The sequence below is a fragment of the Oncorhynchus keta genome, chromosome 6, assembly GCF_023373465.1.
Source record: "Oncorhynchus keta strain PuntledgeMale-10-30-2019 chromosome 6, Oket_V2, whole genome shotgun sequence".
Taxonomy (NCBI): Eukaryota; Metazoa; Chordata; class Actinopteri; order Salmoniformes; family Salmonidae; genus Oncorhynchus; species Oncorhynchus keta.
Genome location: NC_068426.1, coordinates 28,315,430 through 28,336,432, shown reverse-complemented (window position 1 = coordinate 28,336,432; position 21,003 = coordinate 28,315,430). Strand labels below are relative to the sequence as shown.

The following is a 21,003-nucleotide window of genomic DNA, read 5'->3' as shown; positions in this document are numbered from 1 at the left end:
AGATGAGGTAGTCATTAGAAAATCATGTTAAACACTATTATTGCACACAGAGTGAGTCCGTGCAACTTATTATGTGACTTGTTAAGCACATTTTTACTGCTTAACTTATTTAAGCTTGCCATAACAAAGGGGTTGAATACCTACTGACTCAAGACATTTCAGCTTTTCATTTTTAATCAACTTGTATGAACATGATTCCACTATGACATTATGGGGTATTTAATCCATTTTAAATACAGGCTGTAACACAGCAAAATGTGGAAAAAGACAAGGGGTGTGAATACTTTCCTAAGGCTCTGTAGATATGGAGCCACCCCTGATGTGGCCCAAGTGTGGGCCTCCCACTCCTATTTATTTTCTGGTTAGGGCCAGTTTGCACTGTTCTGTGAAGGGAGTAGTACACAGCGTTGTACGAGATCTATGTGGCAATTTCTCACATGGAATAGCCTTCATTTCTCAGAACAAGAAATAGACTTACGAGTTTCAGAAGAAAGTTATTTGCTTCTGGCCATTTTTAGCCTGTAATCGAACACACAAATGCTGATGCTCCAGATACTCAACTAGTATATAGAAGGCCAGTTTTATTGCTTCTTTAATCAGAACAACCAAAAGGGTTTTCTAATGATCAATTAGCCCTTTAATATGATAAACTTGGATTAGCTAACAATGTGCCATTGGAACACAGGAGTGATGGTTGCTGATAATGGGCCTCTGTACGCCTATGTTTCCAGGTAGTCCAGGGTCCTTCTGTAGCTCAGTTGGTAGAGCATGGCGCTTGTAACGCCAGGGTAGTGGGTTCGATTCCTGGGACCACCCATACGTAGAATGTATGCACACATGACTGTAAGTCGCTTTGGATAAAAGCGTCTGCTAAATGGCATATATATATGGCATATATATATACATATATATATATAGTCATTTACAGCATTAACACTGTATTTCTGATCAATTTGATGTTATTTTAATGGACAAAAAAATAGTTTTTCTTTAAAAAGCAAGGTCATTTCTAAATGACCCCTATCTTTTGAACGGTGGTGTATGTGACCGAATGCTTCAATTCAGTCTTATGTAGCAACATTTTTACATTGGATAAAGTAGAGACTCAGAGCTAAAAAATAGTATATCATACACTGCAGTTGAGGTGATACACTTTTGAGGAAATGGACTTTGAATGTTTTTTTTTACACCTACAGGAGAACTCTTCTTTGTCTACACCCATTCAGCATCGTTCACACCCTCTTAAGAACATTTTTAAGCCTTAGCACCATCCATCTCTTTAAGGGTGGACATGTGAGGTTATGTGGCAAACACATGCTAAAATCTAAGTTTGTCACATGCACAGGATACAGAAGGCGAAAACGGTACTGTGAAGTTGTTATTTGCATAGTAGCAATATCAAAATATTTTATCAAATATTTTATCATTATTCAATGACTCTTACCCGACACACTTGTATAAATTGATGGAAATTAAAGGAAATTCTATAACGACCCCCCAGCCACATCTACTAAGTGGATGGGTCACTATTGTCTAGACATGTACACTTGTTCATGAAATACAACAGATGGCTGTAATCACCCGCAGACGCACCTGGCTAATTTGATGGGTCATTTAATAATCCGGCCGAAGTGGAGTCTTTTGCTTTGACATGTAGCTACTACTACCAATACAAACATTGTCATAGCTGTAGTATGAATCTGCAGGTAGTTAAAGCTAACAAATTAGGTTCAGTGTTAGCTAGCTAACATTAAGCTATAACTAGAAATGCAAATGGTTTCTGATTCAAATAATATTGCTACACAGATCATACACATAACATTAGCTAGCGAGCCACCAAGCTAACGTTTGCTAGCTAACTAACATTACGCTTTGACTTGCAATAAAAATGACTTTCTGACAAAATTTGAAACATATCTGAAAATGTTGCTAGACATGGATGAACGCTTCATGGCAGTCTGCAACCATTTAATTCTGTTTTGTTTTTTGGCCAGCGTTGTGTCAAGTCCCTCCGGTTCACACTGACCATGGCGTGTTCAGAAAGTAGTCCATCACTTTTTCCAACTGACCTGTCGATAGTACCTGCAAAAGTCAGTGCATCAATGTTGTTGAGAAAAGTAGTACAACTTTTGTAGTTCTCGATGGCTAATGCTATATCTTTCAAAAACAGTGCAGTAGAAAGGACTGACAACACATACTGAGCAGTTCTCGTTATAACGGAAGCATGCTATCTCCCGGCATGTCCAGTCCATCCATTATGTCAGCCAAGCATGGTTAGCGGGAATGTTCCTGTCTTTTCTGTGGCTAAACTAACTAGGCTCTTAATTAAAAATGTTATTCATATTTATGGATTTAGTACAAGTTTGTTATGAACCTTTCTGATTATAACCTTTTTCGGGCAAGACATATCTTCCATAGGTGGGGGAGTGGCAATCTTTACCAAGGATCACCTTTACCAAGGATCACCAAACAATTTGATTAGCTGGTTTTAAGCATTAAACTTTAAAATAGCTCTTTGTTGACCGTTGCTGGGTGCTATCGTCCTCCATCAGGACCAGCCCGTACCCTACCTGCCCTAACGTCTCTCCTGGCCCCTTACACTGTCTGAATGTGTCCTGCTAGGTGACCTAAACTGGGACATGCTTAAACCACCTGACCAAGTCCTAAAGCAATGGGACTCAACAAAATCTTTCTCAGATTATGAACAATCCCACCAGGTATGACTCCAAACACCCAGAAAAGGCTACTCTCCTTGATGTTATCCTTTTATTTTTTTATTTTTTTAATTTCACCTTTATTTTACCAGGTAGGCTAGTTGAGAACAAGTTCTCATTTGCAACTCCAACCTGGCCAAGATAAAGCTAAGCAGTGTGACGAAGACAACAACACAGAGTTACACATGGAGTAAACAATAAACAAGCCAATAACACAATAAACAAGTCAATGACACAGTAGAAAAAAATAAAGTCTATATACAGTGTGTGCAAAAGGCATGAGGAGGTAGGCAATAAATAGGCCATAGGAGTGAATAATTACAATTTAGCAGATTAACACTGGAGTGATAAATGAGCAGATGATGATGTGCAAGTAGAGATACTGGTGGGCAAAAGAGCAGAAAAGTAAATAAAATAAAAACAGTATGGGGATGAGGTAGGTAGATTGGGTGGGCTATTTACAGATGGACTATGTACAGCTGCAGTGATCGGTTAGCTGCTCAGATAGTTGATGTTTAAAGTTGGTGAGGGAAATAAAAGTCTCCAACTTCAGTCTCCAACTTCAGCGATTTTGTGAATTTGTGAATCCTCACAAATAATCCTGATAGGTATCAGTCTGATGTTTTCTGTTATGATCTTAGTGATCACTGTTTATAGCCTGTGTTCGTAATGGCTGCTCAGTGAAAAGACCTGTCCTGATTTGTCTTAGACGCGTGCTAAAAAACTTTAATGAGCATGCCTTCCTTCATGAACTGGCCTCTGTAAAATGGTATGGAATCAGCTTGATACCCTCTGTCGAAGACACTTGGACCTTCTTTTTTTATATTTTCAGTGGTGTTAACAAACACGCCCCATATAGAAAATAAGAATTAAAAGCAGTTTCAGACCCTAGTTCGACTGTGATCTTGCAGAATTACTCCACCTCAAGAATTGCATTTGACACAAGGCTCAGCACATGCATACTCAGGCTGACTGGCTCTCGTTCAGGCATATGAGAAATACTGTAAGTGCACTCAGGCTATCCAGATGGCCAGAGTTAGTGACTTTAAGGAGCAATTCTCTCTCTGTGGGTCTAACCCCAATAAGTTCTGTAAAACAGTTAAATACCTGAAGAATAAACCATCCTCCTCACAGCTGCTCATGTCCCTTAATGTTGATGATGTGGTGGTTACTGGCAAGAAGCATATGGCTGAGCTCTCTAATCACCACTTCATTAAGTCAGGATTCCTATTTGACTCAGCCATGCCTCCTTGCCGTCCAACATTTCCTCATCCCCCACCCCTTCTAATGTGACTATCCCCGATTCTTCTCCCTCTCTTTCCCCTGCCCCACTACAATGTTTCTCCTTTCAGGCCGTCACTGAGTCCGAGGTGTTAAACGAGCTCCTGAAACTTAGACCCTTTCTTTTTTAAGGTTGCTGCCCCTATCATAGCCAAGCCTGTCTCTAACCTTTTGAACCTGTCTCTCCTTTCTGAGGAGTTTCCCATTGCTTGGAAGGCAGCCACGGTTCGTACTTTATTAAAAGGGGGAGATCAAGCTGATCCTAAATGTTATAGGCCTATTTCTATTTTGCCCTGTTTATAAAAAGTGTTGGAAAAACGTGTCAATAATCAACTGACTGGCTTTCTTGATGTTTATAGTATTCTCTCTGGTATGCAGTCTATTTTCCATTTTCCGTTTTTCTGTTATGTGTCACTGCAACTTTAAAGGTCCTCAATGATGTCACCATTGCCCTTGACTCTAATCAATGTTGTGCTGCTATTTTTATTGACTTGGCCAAAGCTTTTGATACGGTAGACCATTCCATTCTTGTGGGCCAGCCAAGAAGTATTGGTGTCTCTGAGGGGTTTATGGCCTGGTTTGCTAACTACTTCTCTCAAAGAGTGCAGTGTATAAAGTCAGAAAATCTGCTGTCTCAGCCACTGCCTGTCACCAAGGGAGTGCCCCAAGGCTCAATCCTAGACCCCAAGCTGTTCTCAATTTACATCAACAACATAGCTCAGGCAGTAGGAAGTGCTCTCATTCGTTTATATGCAGATGATACAGTCTTATACTCAGCTTGCCCCTCCCCGGATTGTGTGTTAAATGCTCTACAACAAAGATTTCTTAGTGTACAACAAGCTTTCTCTTCCCTTAACCTTGTTCTGAACACCACCAAAACAAAGGTAATGTGGTAAGAAGAATGCCCCTCTCCCCACAGGTGTGATTACTACCTCTGAGAGTTTAGAGCTTGATGTAGTCACCTCATACAAGTACTTGGAAGTATGGCTAGAAGGTACACTGTCCTTCTCTCAACACATATCAAAGCTGCAGGCTAAAGTTAAATCTAGACTTGGTTTCATCTATCGTAGTTGCTCCTCTTTCACCCCTGCTAAACTAACCCTGATTCAGATGACCATCCTATCCATGCTAGATTATGCAGATGTAATTTATAGATCAACAAGTAAGGGTGCTCTCGAGCAGCTAGATGTTCTTTACCATTCGGCCATCAGATTTGCCACCAATGCTCCTTATAGAACACATCACTGCACTCTATACTCCTCTGTAAACTGGTCATCTCTGTATACCCATCACAAGACCCATTGGTTGATGCTTGTTTATAAAGTCCTCTTAGCCCTCACCTACCCCTATCTGAGATATCTACTGCAGCTCTCATCCTCCACATACAACACCTGTTCTGCCAGTCACATTCTGTTAAAGGTCCCCAAAGCGCACACATCCCTGGGTCGCTCCTCTTTTCAGTTCGCTGCAGCTAGCGACTGGAACGAGCTGCAACACACACTCAAAATTAACAGTTTTATCTCAATCTCGTCATTCAATGACTCAATCATGGACACTCTTACTAACAGTTGTGACTGCTTTGCATGATGTATTGTTGTCTCTACCTTCTTGCCCTTTGTGCTGTTGAACTGCACCCAACAATGTTTGTACCATGTTTTGTGCTGCTACGATGTTGTGTTGACACCATGTTGTTGTCATGTTGTGTTGTCATGTGTTGCTGCCTTGCTATGTTGTTGTCTTAGGTCTCTCTTTTATGTAGTGTTGTCTCTCTTGTCGTGATATGTGTTTTGCCCTATATTTATGTTTTATTTATTTATTTTTATTCCCAGCCCCCATCCCCGCAGGAGGCCTTTTGCCTTTTGGTAGTAACTGACTTGTAACTGGAATCCAGTTACTTGCCTAGTTAATTAAGCTTAAGTATATATGTTTTAATTAAAACGCAGGAGTGGCTTGTGGACAAGTCTATGAAAGTCCTTGAGTGTCCTAGCCAGATCCCTGACTTGAAGCCGATCGAAAAACATTGGAGAGACCTGAAAATAGCTGTGCAGCGATGCTCCCCATCCATCCCAACAGAGCTTGAGAGGATCTGCAGAGAAAAATGGGACAAACTCCCCAAATACAGGTGTGCCAAGCTTGTAGTGTCATACCAAAAGAAGACTCAAGGCTTTAATCACTGCCAAAGGTGCTTCAACAAAGTGCTGAGTAAAGGGTCTGAATACCTTTGTAAAAAAACATACTTCACAGAGGTTTAGATGGTACTATGATTCTTTACACTATACTTGCCTGTTTTGTCTCAAAACAAAAATTAGGTGAACTTTTCAAATTTTGGCAACCAGAACATGCCAGAACGATTTCTGCATTGTGCACCTTTAAAAATGAAATAGAGTCACTGTTTTTATTGATGCAATTCCAAAGGTTAGGTTTAACAGAGCAAATGAAATGTGACCATACTTTATCATTCGGAAAGTATTCAGAGCCCTTGAATTTTCCCACATTTTGTTACGTTACAGCTTTATTCTAAAATGGTTTCAATATTTTTTTCTTCTCATCAATCTACACAAAGTACCCCATAATGACAAAGCAAAAACATGTTTTAATTTTTTGGGGCAGATTTATATATATATTTAAAAAAGTGGAAATATCACGTAAAAAACAATGTACGATAAGAATTGCAGCTGTAAGTGGATATTTCTCAACAATCATTCTCACGGCAGCACATTAGTAATGGTCAGTGACAAATAACTAAGCAGGGCTTAGTTAAAACCCCGGAAGAGAGACCAAAGGGTAGCTGTAAATAGATCACTTCTCCAGTAGGAGGTACTACCCTGCCTATTGTTCTTTTTCTGATAGTGGATATAACGTTGAAGACGTTGATGATCCGATTATATCATCATGGTAACCATATTTTAGCATAGACAAACCTTGTATAAAATATGTTGAATTTGTACTTTTAAAGAACAAATTCAACATATGTTATACAAGGTTTGTCTTTGCTAAAATATGGTTACCATGATGATATAATCCTGTGGTAGAAATTTCACCCTCATAACAACAGTTAATGACATTTTTCAAACCCAATGTATTTGGTATGTAGATTCCACATCACAATACGTTGACAAATTACGTTGGAACAACGTTGATTCAACCAGTTTTTGCCGAGTAGGAAATTACGTCCAAGCATCCTTTTCTCATTTATCTGTTTAATAACTTTCTTTCCCCACATGTAGGGGAAGAAATGCCACTCTAATCCCTAACACAATATCCTAGACATAGTGGACTTTTCAGAATCCAGATATAATAGAAGGAGGGAATGATATTAAAGAGATCTCTTATCGTGTAATTGTTGGTGGCAGGGGACTGTTTAGCACGAGGACTCGATTGGAGGTTATTGCTGTCACATATATGGACATTATATTGACAACACACAGCCACAACAATAGCTATTTTCAGACTGAAGGCCCAAGAAAAGACATGGCTAAAGAGCTTGATGATATTTGTTCCCATATTTGGTAATTCTAATATCAGATCTATTTATTGGCTGTATTTCATCTCCTATTATTGTGTAGAAATTTAGACATTTAAAAATGTCTTTATACTGTCAGAGTTAAAAACATCTTAAGGATCGGGCACTTTTTTTCATACCCAAATCTAACTGCCTATAGCTCAGGACCACATTAGATCTGGTAAAAGATAATACAAACAAAAAAACATGTGTTTTCTATATATTTTTTTCATCATCTTTGAAATGCAAGAGAAAGGCCATACATTCTGATAATAGTCTAGGTGTAATCTGGATTTTGGCCAACAGATGGCCGCAGTTTGTGTGCAAAGTTTCAGACAGATCCAGTGAAGAATTACATGACTATACAATATTTTGTATCAAGTCTGCCAGGAGTTTGCCCAAAAGTGCCGAATTGGTCAATTGATATATTTTCAAGTACATAACTATGGATAACATACAAAAATTCTATGGTAATATTTTTTTTTAGTTTACACACTCCCAGGAATGTCATACATGATGGATCATTAGCTTATTCACTAACTTTCACACATCTAGATGGCCGGGCAGGGTGGATGTGGAGCCAGAGACAGCTGTGGGATCGAACTGTAAACCTCAGTTCCTACATTTGACTATAAAAATAGATTTTATCAAACAAAACTATGCTACATTTTATCTCTGTCACCCTCAGGATGAAGAAATCAGAGCAAGATTACATAATGTAAGTACATTATTAACCTTCAGAGGTGAACGCATCAAATCAGTTGCCATGATAAAAGTGTTTTTATTGTTGTCCACTCTCCTCAAACAATAGCAAGGTATTTTATCACTGTAATAGCTACTGTTAATGGGACACTGCAGTTAGATTAACAATAATGTAAGCTGTCTGCCCATATAGATGACGTCTATGTCCCGGAAAGTTGGCTGTTGTATACAATGTCATTCTAGTCACATTAGTGCACGTTAGCAACAACCGTCCCGGTTTAGTGACACTGACCCCGTAGTTAATCAGATAACTCAAGTAACTTTTTGTAACTTTTTTTCCCTTTGATTAATCGCATTGTCTGAAATCATTCAAAATACACTGAAAACATCCCAAATACATCTAAACAGCTAACAACAACAATGCAATGTAAAAGCAAGTTAACATTGAGGTAAAAAAAAGTATGCTTTCTCAATTTACTTAATTTTGCTAACTGTTCATTTAGACAAAATCAAGACATAAATATTCTTGTTGTGTTTTTTGTATCTTTGAACAAATTCAGAATTTGTGATAAATCATGGTCACAGCAAATCCTGCAATAAACTCAATAAAAAAAAATATTGTTTGACATCTGTCATTTATACAATGGGCGATTCATAAAATAATTGCCTTAATAGTTTTAAAGGTATCAACAGCATTGTAGTCTCTACTGTCATAATATGTATTACCCATTCTGTTTTCTTCTTGAAAGTAGCAGCTTTCGCGTCATTACGAAGCACAGGAGTTGGAGGCCTCCATGAAGACTGGCTGTCAGGTGACAAGTGCCATTGTGCCAGCTCTGTCACCCCCTGTCCCCTCCTGCCACCATCACACCACACACACACGTGTGCACACACCCCTCTCTGAGTCACATGTCAATTTAAAGCACAGTTTACCTTATAAGTATTCACCAGCTGCAGCAGGTGTTTTGGTAGACATCCGAGGGGAACCATCAAAGAATCTCTGCCACTGGCTCTCAGTGAGTATTACCTTTATACTGCTTGAAATGCATAATCCCCAGTTGAAATTAAACTCATTCCCACAGAAAACACCCGGTCAGCAGGTTAAACACATCTCCCATGGCAGAGTCCAAAAGGGATTTCCTTCCAGAGAAATTGACCATCATGGGAATTGACATGTTCTTTAGCTTGGGGGGAAAATCAGTGGGAAATATCATTCCATTGCAATTTACAATCAAAGATTGCGTCTGGGTATGCTTTAACCTGAAGTTTAATCATGACGGATACTGAAAATCCCTCAAGCAAGAAACACAGTCACTGCTCATGTACAGGGGAGAAAATAATGACACTCTACAGATGTAGGATCTTAATTTGATCACTCTTTATTTTCTGATAATTTTTCTCCCCAGCAGGAAATGCAAACGTGTAGTGTATTCAAGGTTTAGAAAGACTTCTAAAGTTTGTAGTTTCCACTTTAAAAAGTCAGGCTGGATTTGCCCTTACGAAAGATGTAGAAACCCCTATGAAAAATGTTGATTAATTATCATCAGTGGTGTAAAGTACTTAAGTAAAAATACTTTAAAGTACTACTTAAGGAGTTTTTTGGGGTATATGTACTTTACTTTGTTATTTATATTTTTGACAACTTTTACTTTTACTTCACTATATTCCTTAATAAAATAATGTACTTTTTAGTTAATACATTATCCCTGACACAGGGAAATGGTCCACTTCACACACTTATCAAGAGAACCTCCCTGGTCATCCCTATTGCCTCTAATCTGGCAGACTCACTAAACACACATAGCTCGTTTCTAAATTATGAAATTAAAATTGTGCGGTCTGGTTTACTTAATATAGGGAATTTGAAATTATTTATACTTATACTTTACTTAATAATTCACATTTCCTGTGGCTGCAGGAGTATTTTCCTGCTGTAGCAAACTGGCTCAAATTAAGATCATACATCTGTGAAAACATGAGAAAGGGAGAATAACGTTCTGGTAAATAATCCATCAATATAAATGTAGTACAGTTTTTTTCAATTGCGAACATGCATTGGTCAAAACTGAAATCACATTGTCAAAACTCTTCACACAGTCAGCAAACCAGAAGTGTATGTAGACATAACTGTGAATCATTTTTCATTGCTTTCACACAAAATGCATTCAATGACCACATTCTCCAAAATACATGAACTCTTTTCTCATTCATACTCCACCACCTGCAAAACTATATACGTATTTGCAGCACAGGTTTTCAAAACTGTTAAAAACACATTCAAAACAGAATGATGGCAAATGTCGAGTATTTCTGCAGTAACTAGATTGAAACATGTAGAAAATCTCAGCAGAATATTTAATCATTCCAAACACAGCTGATTGCAATTTCAGCTGAAAGCCTACCCAAGTGTCCTGTTTTTAGTCTCATTTACCAAACAGACAAAAGTGGACGGCTTAGGAAACATGGATCAAGGAAGAAAGGTTGGGAAAGAAGATTGGCAGGTAGAGGGAGAATGCATGGAGGACAAAGGAGAGGAAGACCAAGAGCGGGGGTCTCTGATGAGATAAGGGCCACAATTATTGACCGTGTTGTAAACCGTGGTCTCTCTTTGAGAGAGGCCGGTTAAAGGGTGCAACCAAATCTGCAGCGTTCAACAGTTGCATCAATAGTAAGAATTTTCCGCAAAATAACAGGTGAGATGTGTATCCTTCAATGATAATTTAACTACATATTACAGTACAATACAGTATGTTCACATTTTTACATGTACTGACATTTTGAAATATATTGATTGTTTTCTGTTTTTCAGTAGGATCCAAAGGTTGCCTCCCATAGGAGGGAGAGGAAGAAAATTATCAGATGTGCAGGAAAATGCCATTGTTGACATGGTAATTGGCAATTGGCGACAGAGTGCTGGCAGACAATATCACTTTTGGGAATGTGAATATGGTCAGCACAACGACAATTGCCAGGGTCCTAGAGAAACATAAAATTACATGAAACCCAAACCGGCTGCACGCGTGCGCCATCGTGCATAAATTAATTTTGTCCCCCCACACCAAACGCGATCACGACACCCAGGCTAAAACATCAAAACAAACTCTGAACCAATTACATTAATTTTGGGACAGGTCGAAAAGCATTAAACATTTATGGCAATATAGCTAGCTAGCTTGCACTTGCTAGCTAATTTGCCTTATTTAGCTAGCTTGCTGTTGCTAGCTAATTTGTCCTGGGATATAAACATTGAGTTGTTATTTTACCTGAAATGCTCAAGGTGCTCTACTCCGACAATTAATCCACACATAAAAGGTTCAACTGAATCGTTTCTAGTCATCTCTCCTCCTTCCAGGCGTTTTCTTCTTTGAACTTATATGGTGATTGGCATCTAAACTTTAGTATTACCATGACGATAGACAACACAGTCTATCTTTCTATCACCCACGTGGGTTTAACCAATGAGGAGATGGAACATGGGTATCTGTTTCTATAAATCAATGAGGAGATGGGAGAGGCAGGACTTGTGGCGCGATCTGCGTCACAAATAGAATTGACTTCTATTTTAGCCCTTGGAAACGCAGACGCTTGTTGACGCGCGCGAGCAGTGTGGGTGCAATAATTGAATAACATAGATTACTACATTTATTTTGCAACGCTCGCGCATGCGCACGCGACACGAGTGGTGTAGTCAGGGTGTAAGGATGAAGCAGTTGTACACTGTACCCTTTGAGAGAAACGGTGAACGTGTGAAAGAACTCCGGTATCGATACAGTGGGGAGAACTAGTATTTAATACACTGCCGATTTTGCAGGTTTTCCTACGTACAAAGCATGTAGAGATCTGTAATTTTATAATAGGTACACGTCAACTGTGAGAGACGGAATCTAAAACAAAAATCCATAAAATCACATTGTATGATTTTTAAGTAATTAATTTGCATTTTATTGCATGACATAAGTATTTGATCACCAACCAAACAGTAAGAATTCCGGCTCTCACAGACCTGTTCGTTTTTTTTAAGAAGCTCTCCTGTTCTCCACACATTACCTGTATTAACTGCACCTGTTTGAACTCGTTACCTGTTTAAAAGACCTATCCACACACTCAATCAAACAGACTCCAACCACTCCACAATGGCCAAGACCAGAGAGCTGTGTAAGGATATCAGAGTCAAATTTTAGACCTGCAAAAGGCTGGGATGGGCTACAGGACAATAGGCAAGCAGCTTGGTGAGAAGGCAACAACTGTTGGTGCAATTATTAGAAAATGGAAGAAGTTCAAGATGACGGTCAATCACCCTCGGTCTGGGGCTCCATGCAAGATCTCACCTCCTGGGGCATCAATGATCATGAGGAAGGTGAGGGACCAGCCCAGAACTACACATCAGGACCTGGTCAATGACCTGAAGAGAGCTGGGACCACAGTCTCAAAGAAAACCATAACACACTACGCCGTCATGGATTCAAATCCTGCAGCGAGGTCCCCCTGCTCAAGCCAGCGCATGTCCAGGCCCATCTGAAGTTTGCCAATGACCATCTGGATGATCCAGAGGAGGAATGGGAGAAGGTCATGTGGTCTGATGAGACAAAAATTGAGCTTTTTGGTCTAAAATCCACTCGCCGTGTTTGGAGGAAGAGGAAGGATGAGTACAACCCCAAGAACACCATCCCAACCATGCAGCATGGAGGTGGAAACATAATTATTTGGGGATGTCACGCCCTTGCCTTAGTATTCTGTGTTTTCGTTATTATTTTGGTTAGGCCAAGGTGTGACATGGGGATTTATGTGGTTTGTTTTGTCTGGGGTTGTTTGTAGTATGGGATTGTGGTTAGAGTAGTACTCTAGGTAAGTCTATGGTTGCCTAGAGTGGTTCTCAATCAGAGGCAGGTGTTTATCGTTGTCTCTGATTGGGAACCATATTTAGGCAGCCATATTCTTTAGGTCTCTTGTGGGTGATTGTTCCTGTCTTTGTGTTTGTGGCACCAGATAGGACTGTTTTGGTTTTTCACGGTTCTTGTTTTGTAGATTGTTGTATTTCCATCTTTATTAAATATGTACAAAACTAACCACGCTGCATTTTGGTCCACCTCTCTTTCACCAGAAGAAAACCGTTACAGGGATGCTTTTCTGCAAAGAGGACAGGACGACTGCTTCGTATTGAGGGGAGGATGGATGGGGTCATGTATTGCGAGATCTTGGCCAACAACCTCCTTCCTCAGTAAGAGCATTGAAGATGGGTCGTGGCTGGGTCTTCCAGCATGACAACGACCCGAAACACACAGCCAGGGCAACTAAGGAGTGGCTCCGTAAGAAGCATCTCACAGTCCTGGAGTGGCCTAGCCAGTCTCCAGACCTGAACCCAATAGAAAATCTTTGGAGGGAGCTGAGAGTCCGTATTGCCCAGCGACAGCCCCGAAACCTGAAGGATCTGGAGAAGGTCTGTATGGAGGAGTGGGCCAAAATCCCTGATGCAGTGTGTGCAAACCTGGTCAAGAACTACAGGAAACGTATGATCTCTGTAATTGCAAACAAAGGTTTCTGTACCAAATATTAAGTTCTGCTTTTCTGATGTATCAAATACTTGCGATAAAATGCAAATTTTACTGTATTTTAGAGTAATGGAGATGGAAGCCAAGCAAACTGTACGTACATTCATCTTTGTGGATGAACCTGGATTCAACCTGGCAAAAACACGCTGCAGGGGAAGAAATGTGACTGGACAGAGAGCAACCGTGGATGTCCCAGGCCAGAGAGGAGCTAACATCACAATGTGTGCAGCACTGTCCGATGATGGTTTGCTGTTACACAAACCACTCATTGGCCTCTACAATACAGAGAGGGTCATTTATTTTCTGGATGACCTACATAATTGACTTGTGCCAGCGGAAGAGAGAGGGGCAAGAATCTCCCCTACCTTCATTGTTGTGTGGGATAATGTGGCATTCCACCACTCTGCTGCAGTCACAGACTGGCTTGCTGCACATCCCAAGATGTCAGTACTAATTCCTGCCTCCATACTCCCCCTTCCTAAACCCCATAGAGGAGTTTTTCTCTGCGTGGAGGTGGAAGGTTTATGACCACCATCCACATGATGTCCTTACTGGATTCCATGAATGCGGGGTGTGGAGACACTTCTGAAGACTGCCAGGGTTGGATTAGACATTCCAGAAGATGCATCAGAGACGAGATAAGATGTGACGTTGATGAGAACTTGTGGCCAAATGCAGGACGGAAAACTAGAACCCTCACAGTACTGTACAGTATCAGTGATTATACTATACATGATGGTGAGAACTAGAACCCTCACAGTACTGTACAGTAATGGTGATTATACTATACATGTTGATGAGAACTAGAACCCTCACAGTACTGTACAGTATGAGTGATTATACTACACATGTTGATGAGAACTAGAACCCTCACAGTACTGTACAGTAATGGTGATTATACTATACATGTTGATGAGAACTAGAACCCTCACAGTACTGTACAGTATGAGTGATTATACTACACATGTTGATGAGAACTAGAACCCTCACAGTATTGTACAGTATGAGTGATTATACTACACATGTTGATGAGAACTAGAACCCTCACAGTACTGTACAGTAATGGTGATTATACTATACATGTTGATGAGAACTAGAACCCTCACAGTACTGTACAGTATGAGTGATTATACTTCACATGTTGATGAGAACTAGAACCCTCACAGTACTGTACAGTAATGGTGATTATACTATACATGTTGATGAGAACTAGAACCCTCACAGTACTGTACAGTAATGGTGATTATACCTCACATGTTGATGAGAACTAGAACCCTCACAGTACTGTACAGTAATGGTGATTATACTATACATGTTGATGAGAACTAGAACCCTCACAGGACTGTACAGTATGAGTGATTATACTATACATGTTGATGATGTTTTTTTTGTAATTATTATTGCCGCCATGGAATTTCAGGAGTTTGTCTTCTTATTGTTCACAGGTAAATTACTATATGCAAAGATATAGAAAAAATAAAGGCTATTGAAGCAAATTGCTGTTTTTCTGATTCATTCTTGTTACATATACTTTCGTACCGTCAATAAAGTGAAAAGGTGTTATTCTTATTCTATAATGAAATGCTGATTTATGTGAAATCATTCAAACTTCAAAGAAAAGTCCATAATTTATGTAATGCTCCCTGTTGGTGTGTTTTAGGTCAGTGTGTTATGAGTGACAATGTATGCTTTCTGAGTAAGAATTGTTGCCAGTGGTATGGTTGAACAAGTTTATTTTTAGACCTGTATGAAGTGTTTTGGTGCTTTGAGTGAGTTTTGGAGGTGAGATCAACTGTTTGGCCAGATGCATGTTGATAATGCAGACTCTGTGAAGAGTTTTGGGAAAGTGGCTTCGGTATTGACTGATGCTTGTAAGCAATTTTTAAAAACGAATGAGTCTCTAGTGATGAATAACACAGATATTTTCCATCTCAGCATGTGTGCTTTGGCTCTGAGAGGCCTAGGGTAATTGGGAGGCTGAAGTAGACTTGTTGATTGCTTTATTTCCTGTGTGTGTCTGAAGGTGGCTCCACAGTTAACACCAACCATCTAGACACTGGTGGTGTGCTGTGGTCAGTGTCTCTCTTTCTCTCCGGCTCACTGAGTTATCCTCAGCTGTACTGTGTGTGTGTGTGTGTGTGTGTGTGTGTGTGTGTGTGTGTGTGTGTGTGTGGTGTACACTCTCAGAAAAAAAGGGTACGGTTAGGGTACAGTGTTCCTTGGGGTACAAAAATAAAATATACTCTACACATTATTTACCTTCAGAGGTACTCTTATGATCTCACATGGTACTGTTATGTAGGCCGATCCAGAGATCACGTTAGTCATTTAATGTGTGGGAGTGAGCTTGGGCGATGTCAGATTTTTTTAAGCAGCGCACCTTTTGGTAACACTATACTTTAACGTTTCATGCGTTCCAAGACTCCCAAATAGCAACACACACAAGGGGGTTGATAGCAGATGTTTTCTTGTTTTCATTTTGTGGTGAAAGCTAAGAAGAATCAAGTTCTTGTCGTCTTCCCTTGCTAGCTAGTTGAGGGGTATACTCCAAAGCAGGAAAAATTAGTTAGCCAGCTAACTTGCCTAAATATTCTGAAACAACTTTTTTATTCTTCAGCAAGATATGCTTGAAATGGGAATAGTCTAATTGACTCAACAACCAAAAACGCATATCAAAGTTTAGCTTTCTTTATGAACCTGAAAATCTGTAGTTTTTTTGTTTTGTTATCAAAGTTAGCTGGCTTACTCAATGTTACTTGTTGTTTATCAAAGTTAGCTGGCCTATTCAGTGTTACTGATTCGTAGTATAGGCTAGCCCTCTGGATAAACATAGCCTGCAAGCTAGCCTTTTAGTTTCCCACATCTCCATATGAAATAATCAGATTGATAATTAAATTATTTGCCCAGGCAAATATTCTTATACTTCCAAGTGTAACCTACAACATTATCCCAGTTTGATATGCTGCTTGAATGTATTCGCTCCCATATCAGCTAAAAATAGATTGCAATGATTTTTCCTGGCAGAGAAAATAGCACATGGCTACAACTGTTTTTACTTTTTCAAAATAGCCTAGAATAATCACTTCTTAACAAGATACCTTTCGGGAGATTCTAATAAGGCTACAATGTTGTTTGGTTCGTTGTTTGAACAGTTGCTGAGATTATATCTGGTTATCAATGCAAAATAGGCTGCTTTATTTGATGCAGTAGTCAAATGCCGACAGTGGCAGACTGGGACCAAAAGTCAGCCCTGGCATTTCTAACGTACCAACCAACTTTTTTCCTTGAGGCCCGCATACCGAACCATTTCTTTCCTTGAGGCCCGCATACCGGACCATTTCTTTCCTTGAGGCCCGCATACCGAACCATTTCTTTCCTTGAGGCCCGCATACCGGACCATTTCTTTCCTTGAGGCCCGCATACCGAACCATTTCTTTCCTCGAGGCCCGCATACCGAACCATTTCTTTCCTTGAGGCCCGCATACCGAACCATTTCTTTCCTCGAGGCCCGCATACCGAACCATTTCTTTCCTTGAGGCCCGCATACCGAACCATTTCTTTCCTCGAGGCCCGCATACCGGACCATTTCTTTCCTTGAGGCCCGCATACCGGACCATTTCTTTCCTCGAGGCCCGCATACCGAACCATTTCTTTCATTGAGGCCCGCATACCGAACCATTACCGAATTTACAGATGGACTATCCAAATAAAGTGTTACCTTATTTTATAATTATCCCCCAGCCTCCCCACCCATTTTTCACTTGACTTGTCTCCGCTTTTGACTTTGCCCACATTAATCACTGTTATGACTACTGATAAGAGGCTTTTCTTCAGAGGGAGCATATGTTTAAAGTAATGGTTCAATTAATTATGATATGTTATTGTCTCACCAAGCTATTTTAAGATTAATGCACTAATTGTCACTCAATGCACTAATGCACTAAGTCACTCTGGTTAAGAGTGTCTGCTGAATTACTTAAATGTCAAGTGTAATGTTCATAAGTGGGATTAGTGTTGGCTTGAATGGTCCACTGAACAATAGCTCATTCTTCTTTTTTTTTCATTAGATGAAATGAAGGTCTCTGCTAAGTTATTAAGCTTAAAGTGTGCGTGTGTGTGTGTGTGTGTGTGTGTGAGAGAGAGAGAGAGAGAGAGACTAAAGTGCTCTGACCTCCCCATTTACAGATTTTCTCAGGCTCCCAGTGACATCCTTTACCAGTTTCCTGTATCCATGGTGACGGGGAGATTTGTCCAATCAACATTCAGTATTGTGTTGTGGGGAAATGCAGTGTTTCCTGTTTTTCCCACCATCTTCTTCCCATTGGTGTAGGGTGGATTTCTTTGTTTGTGACCTGGAAAGCTACAGAGAATTCTTACAGAGCGTCACATATCTAGGATAATCCATTGCTTATACATTTTTTCATTTAACTCTAAGATGTAAATATTGTGTTTTGTCTGTTCCTGGAGGCTGTTGCCATAGCGATAACCAAAATCGACTTTTTTTTTTACTAGTTTCCTGTATCCATGGTGACGGGGAGTTTTGTCCAATCGACTGTTAGTATTGTGTGGTGGGGAAATGCAGTGTTTCCTGCTTTTCAAACGGGCTTCCTCCCATTGGTACAGGGTGGAATTCTTTGTTTGTGTCCTGGAAAGCTACAGTGTCCTTACGGTCTTATGGAGTAGCTTTGGCCAGAACCTTAAATAAGAAGTAAGTAACATTTTCCTGATTAACACACTTTTTTGGGGTGAATCCAAGCTTTTAACGCTGCACAGTTGACTCAGTTTTGCTGAATATTAGATTTTTTATTTGAGTCTGTTGGTCAGTTATATGCAATGTATACTTTTTAATTTTGACATTTGAAATTCTGTTTTTTTAACTTAACAATTGCTAAATCCTTCATCTTTGTGTTTTAAAGTTTGAGACAACATGAAGCCTTTTCAAGCAAACTGCTTTGACGCTCAGTGCTGCCTCCATCCGTCACTACCAACAGTCCTTGAGTAACAGACATTACACCACCCCTCTGGCGACTGAACCAGGGAACCATGCAGAGGCCACAGGTTACTGATGGCACCCCGCTACAGATCCCACCACAGCCTGTACCCAAGAACAGGCACCCCATCCTCCTGTACTCCATCCAACCCTTACTGAGGGAGACAGTTATCAGTAAGGAAGGCCACCCCCATCCCCAGCCTGACTCCCCCCAGACCTGTGGCACTCAAGGCGCAGGCCAGAGCTGCTGGAGCCTGGATGTGAGAGTGGCCGTGCTGCTGGTGATCGTGGCTGGAGCTCTGATACTGATTCTGCTCTACAGACTCCTCCAGCTGAGGCACAGACTGAGGCTGGCCCAGGCTCGACATGCCCTGGAGTACTACAGTTTCTACCACACCGCCACCTACACCCTCAAGGACCCCAGGCTGCCCCGGATACTGCCCACGAATGGAGATGCTATAGAGGTCACCCCTGTGGCCAACCCTGTGGCCCCTATTGTTGTCACCCCAGTACCACCTCCACCGGTCTCCCCACCACCCACTCTTCCTCTCCCTCCGCCCCCCATCTTGTCTCTACCCCCTCGCCTACCTCCCCCTCCTCTACTGCCTCCACCCCTTCTCCCACTCTCTTCCTCACTCTCTCTCCCTCTGCCCCTGCCCATCATCCACACCACCCCTCCTAGCCCTCACCAGTCCTGGGGCGCCAGCTCGGATGCAGAGGTGTACTCTCGGATCGGAGCATTCAGACCATCCAGGCTGTCCAGCCTCAGCCACTCACAGGTCATCCTATTTGAACATTCCTCTCTCTGACATCTTCTCTGGATATTCCACATTAAGAGCATTCCGCTTTGTGGCTGCTTCTATCACCTCTGTGAGAATTCTATAACCTATTTTAATGTTCTGAATTTCAGATTTGTGTGTGGGTGTTCTCCCTTGTGATGAGGTCTTTGAGGATCATGAAAGGGATTCTGTTGAGTTCACTGTTTTATTATCCACTCACTGTTGAGTGCATAGGCTTTGAAATTTCCTGTAGCTGAATTGCAAATGTCCATTTTATGGTCCTATTAAAGTCACAAAGTATTTAAAATGGTTGCCCTGATAAGATACATTTTTCCTAATCTAAAACCATGTTTATTATGTTGTTTGTCTTGAGACATATACCATTTCTCCCACAATCACAATAACTGACCTCACTGTTTCCTTTGATTGGTGGAAGACATTTCCTCTGGTGCTTTTCCATCACTGGGTCTCTCCCTATCTCACTCGCTCCCTATGTTTCCTCCCCCTGTCCATAATACTTACTGTACTCTCTCTCTCTCTCTCTCTCTCTCTCTCTCTCTCTCTCTCTCTCTCTCTCTCTCTCTCTCTCTCTCTCTCTCTCTCTCTCCTCGCAGTCTGAAGGCATGATTGTTTAATGAAATGTTTTATTTTATTGTAATTGTAAAAAGTTTATATTTTAAAGCAGAACAGCTTAACAGTATATATTGCCAACATAATTCATGTTTATGTCTGTTAAGTAATGTAAATAGATTAGATCTGTTCATCACCATCTATAGAGGATTTATGACCTTGTTGACAGACTTCAGCTCTTGGTTCTTACAAAGGTTTTTTTTGTAAGTTTCCACCATGCCTGAATATTTATTCACCTTCAATAATTAATAACATTTTATTTCCCCAACTGGTCCTTCATGCATAGTTGATTCATGGGTTGTTATTTGTTTAATAAAGTAGAAGAGCAGGGTGAAACCTAAGACCTCATTTGATCCAATCCCTTGGGTGACTGTTTATCCCTGGCCATCTCTAACTTTGTTTGCAGGACTGTTATCTGACTTGTCTACTTGCTGAAAGCATTTTAATATACTACACACATGGGCAGCGTCATAACCAGTCAATGGGTTCTGTGTGGAATACGATTGATACTGTTATAGAATCTGGACATTGGGCACAGTCAACCACATACCAGATGAGTGAGAAGCGAGGCCTTTCTGAAAAGGGATTCAATTGTAAATGTCCTTGATCATTGTGTGGATCTCTGCTTCTGCACTGCATTACCTACATATCAAAATAATCCCATTCAGATAACTTTTTTCTAGTTATGGTTCTCCTTTTCACAGAGTTTCGATGAAAGTAGCTCAGGTTCAGTAAATGTCAGGTGCTTTTATTGTAAAACTTAGCCACCATGCTGTATATTTATCCTTTGCTGTCCAATGTATGACTTTCTGCCACCGAAACCCTTGAGTTAGGAATGCTGCATAATTGCTTCTGT

At 40.5% G+C, this 21,003-nt stretch overlaps 1 protein-coding gene across 1 annotated transcript; it reads left to right on the top strand.

The window, feature by feature from the left end:
• Positions 1-18,106: 18,106 nt before the first annotated feature.
• Positions 18,107-20,495, top strand: LOC118385346 (sine oculis-binding protein homolog). Its single transcript, XM_035772417.2, has 2 exons — positions 18,107-18,456; positions 18,665-20,495. The coding sequence occupies exon 2, from the start codon at positions 18,792-18,794 to the stop codon at positions 19,545-19,547; it is 756 nt and encodes a 251-aa protein (XP_035628310.1). The 5' UTR covers positions 18,107-18,456; positions 18,665-18,791; the 3' UTR covers positions 19,548-20,495.
• The last annotated feature ends 508 nt before the right edge of the window (positions 20,496-21,003 follow it).

Bases quoted from the DNA above. Each gene is read 5' to 3' on its own strand.
- LOC118385346 (XM_035772417.2), top strand. From the start codon at position 18,792: ATGCAGAGGCCACAGGTTACTGATGGCACCCCGCTACAGATCCCACCA.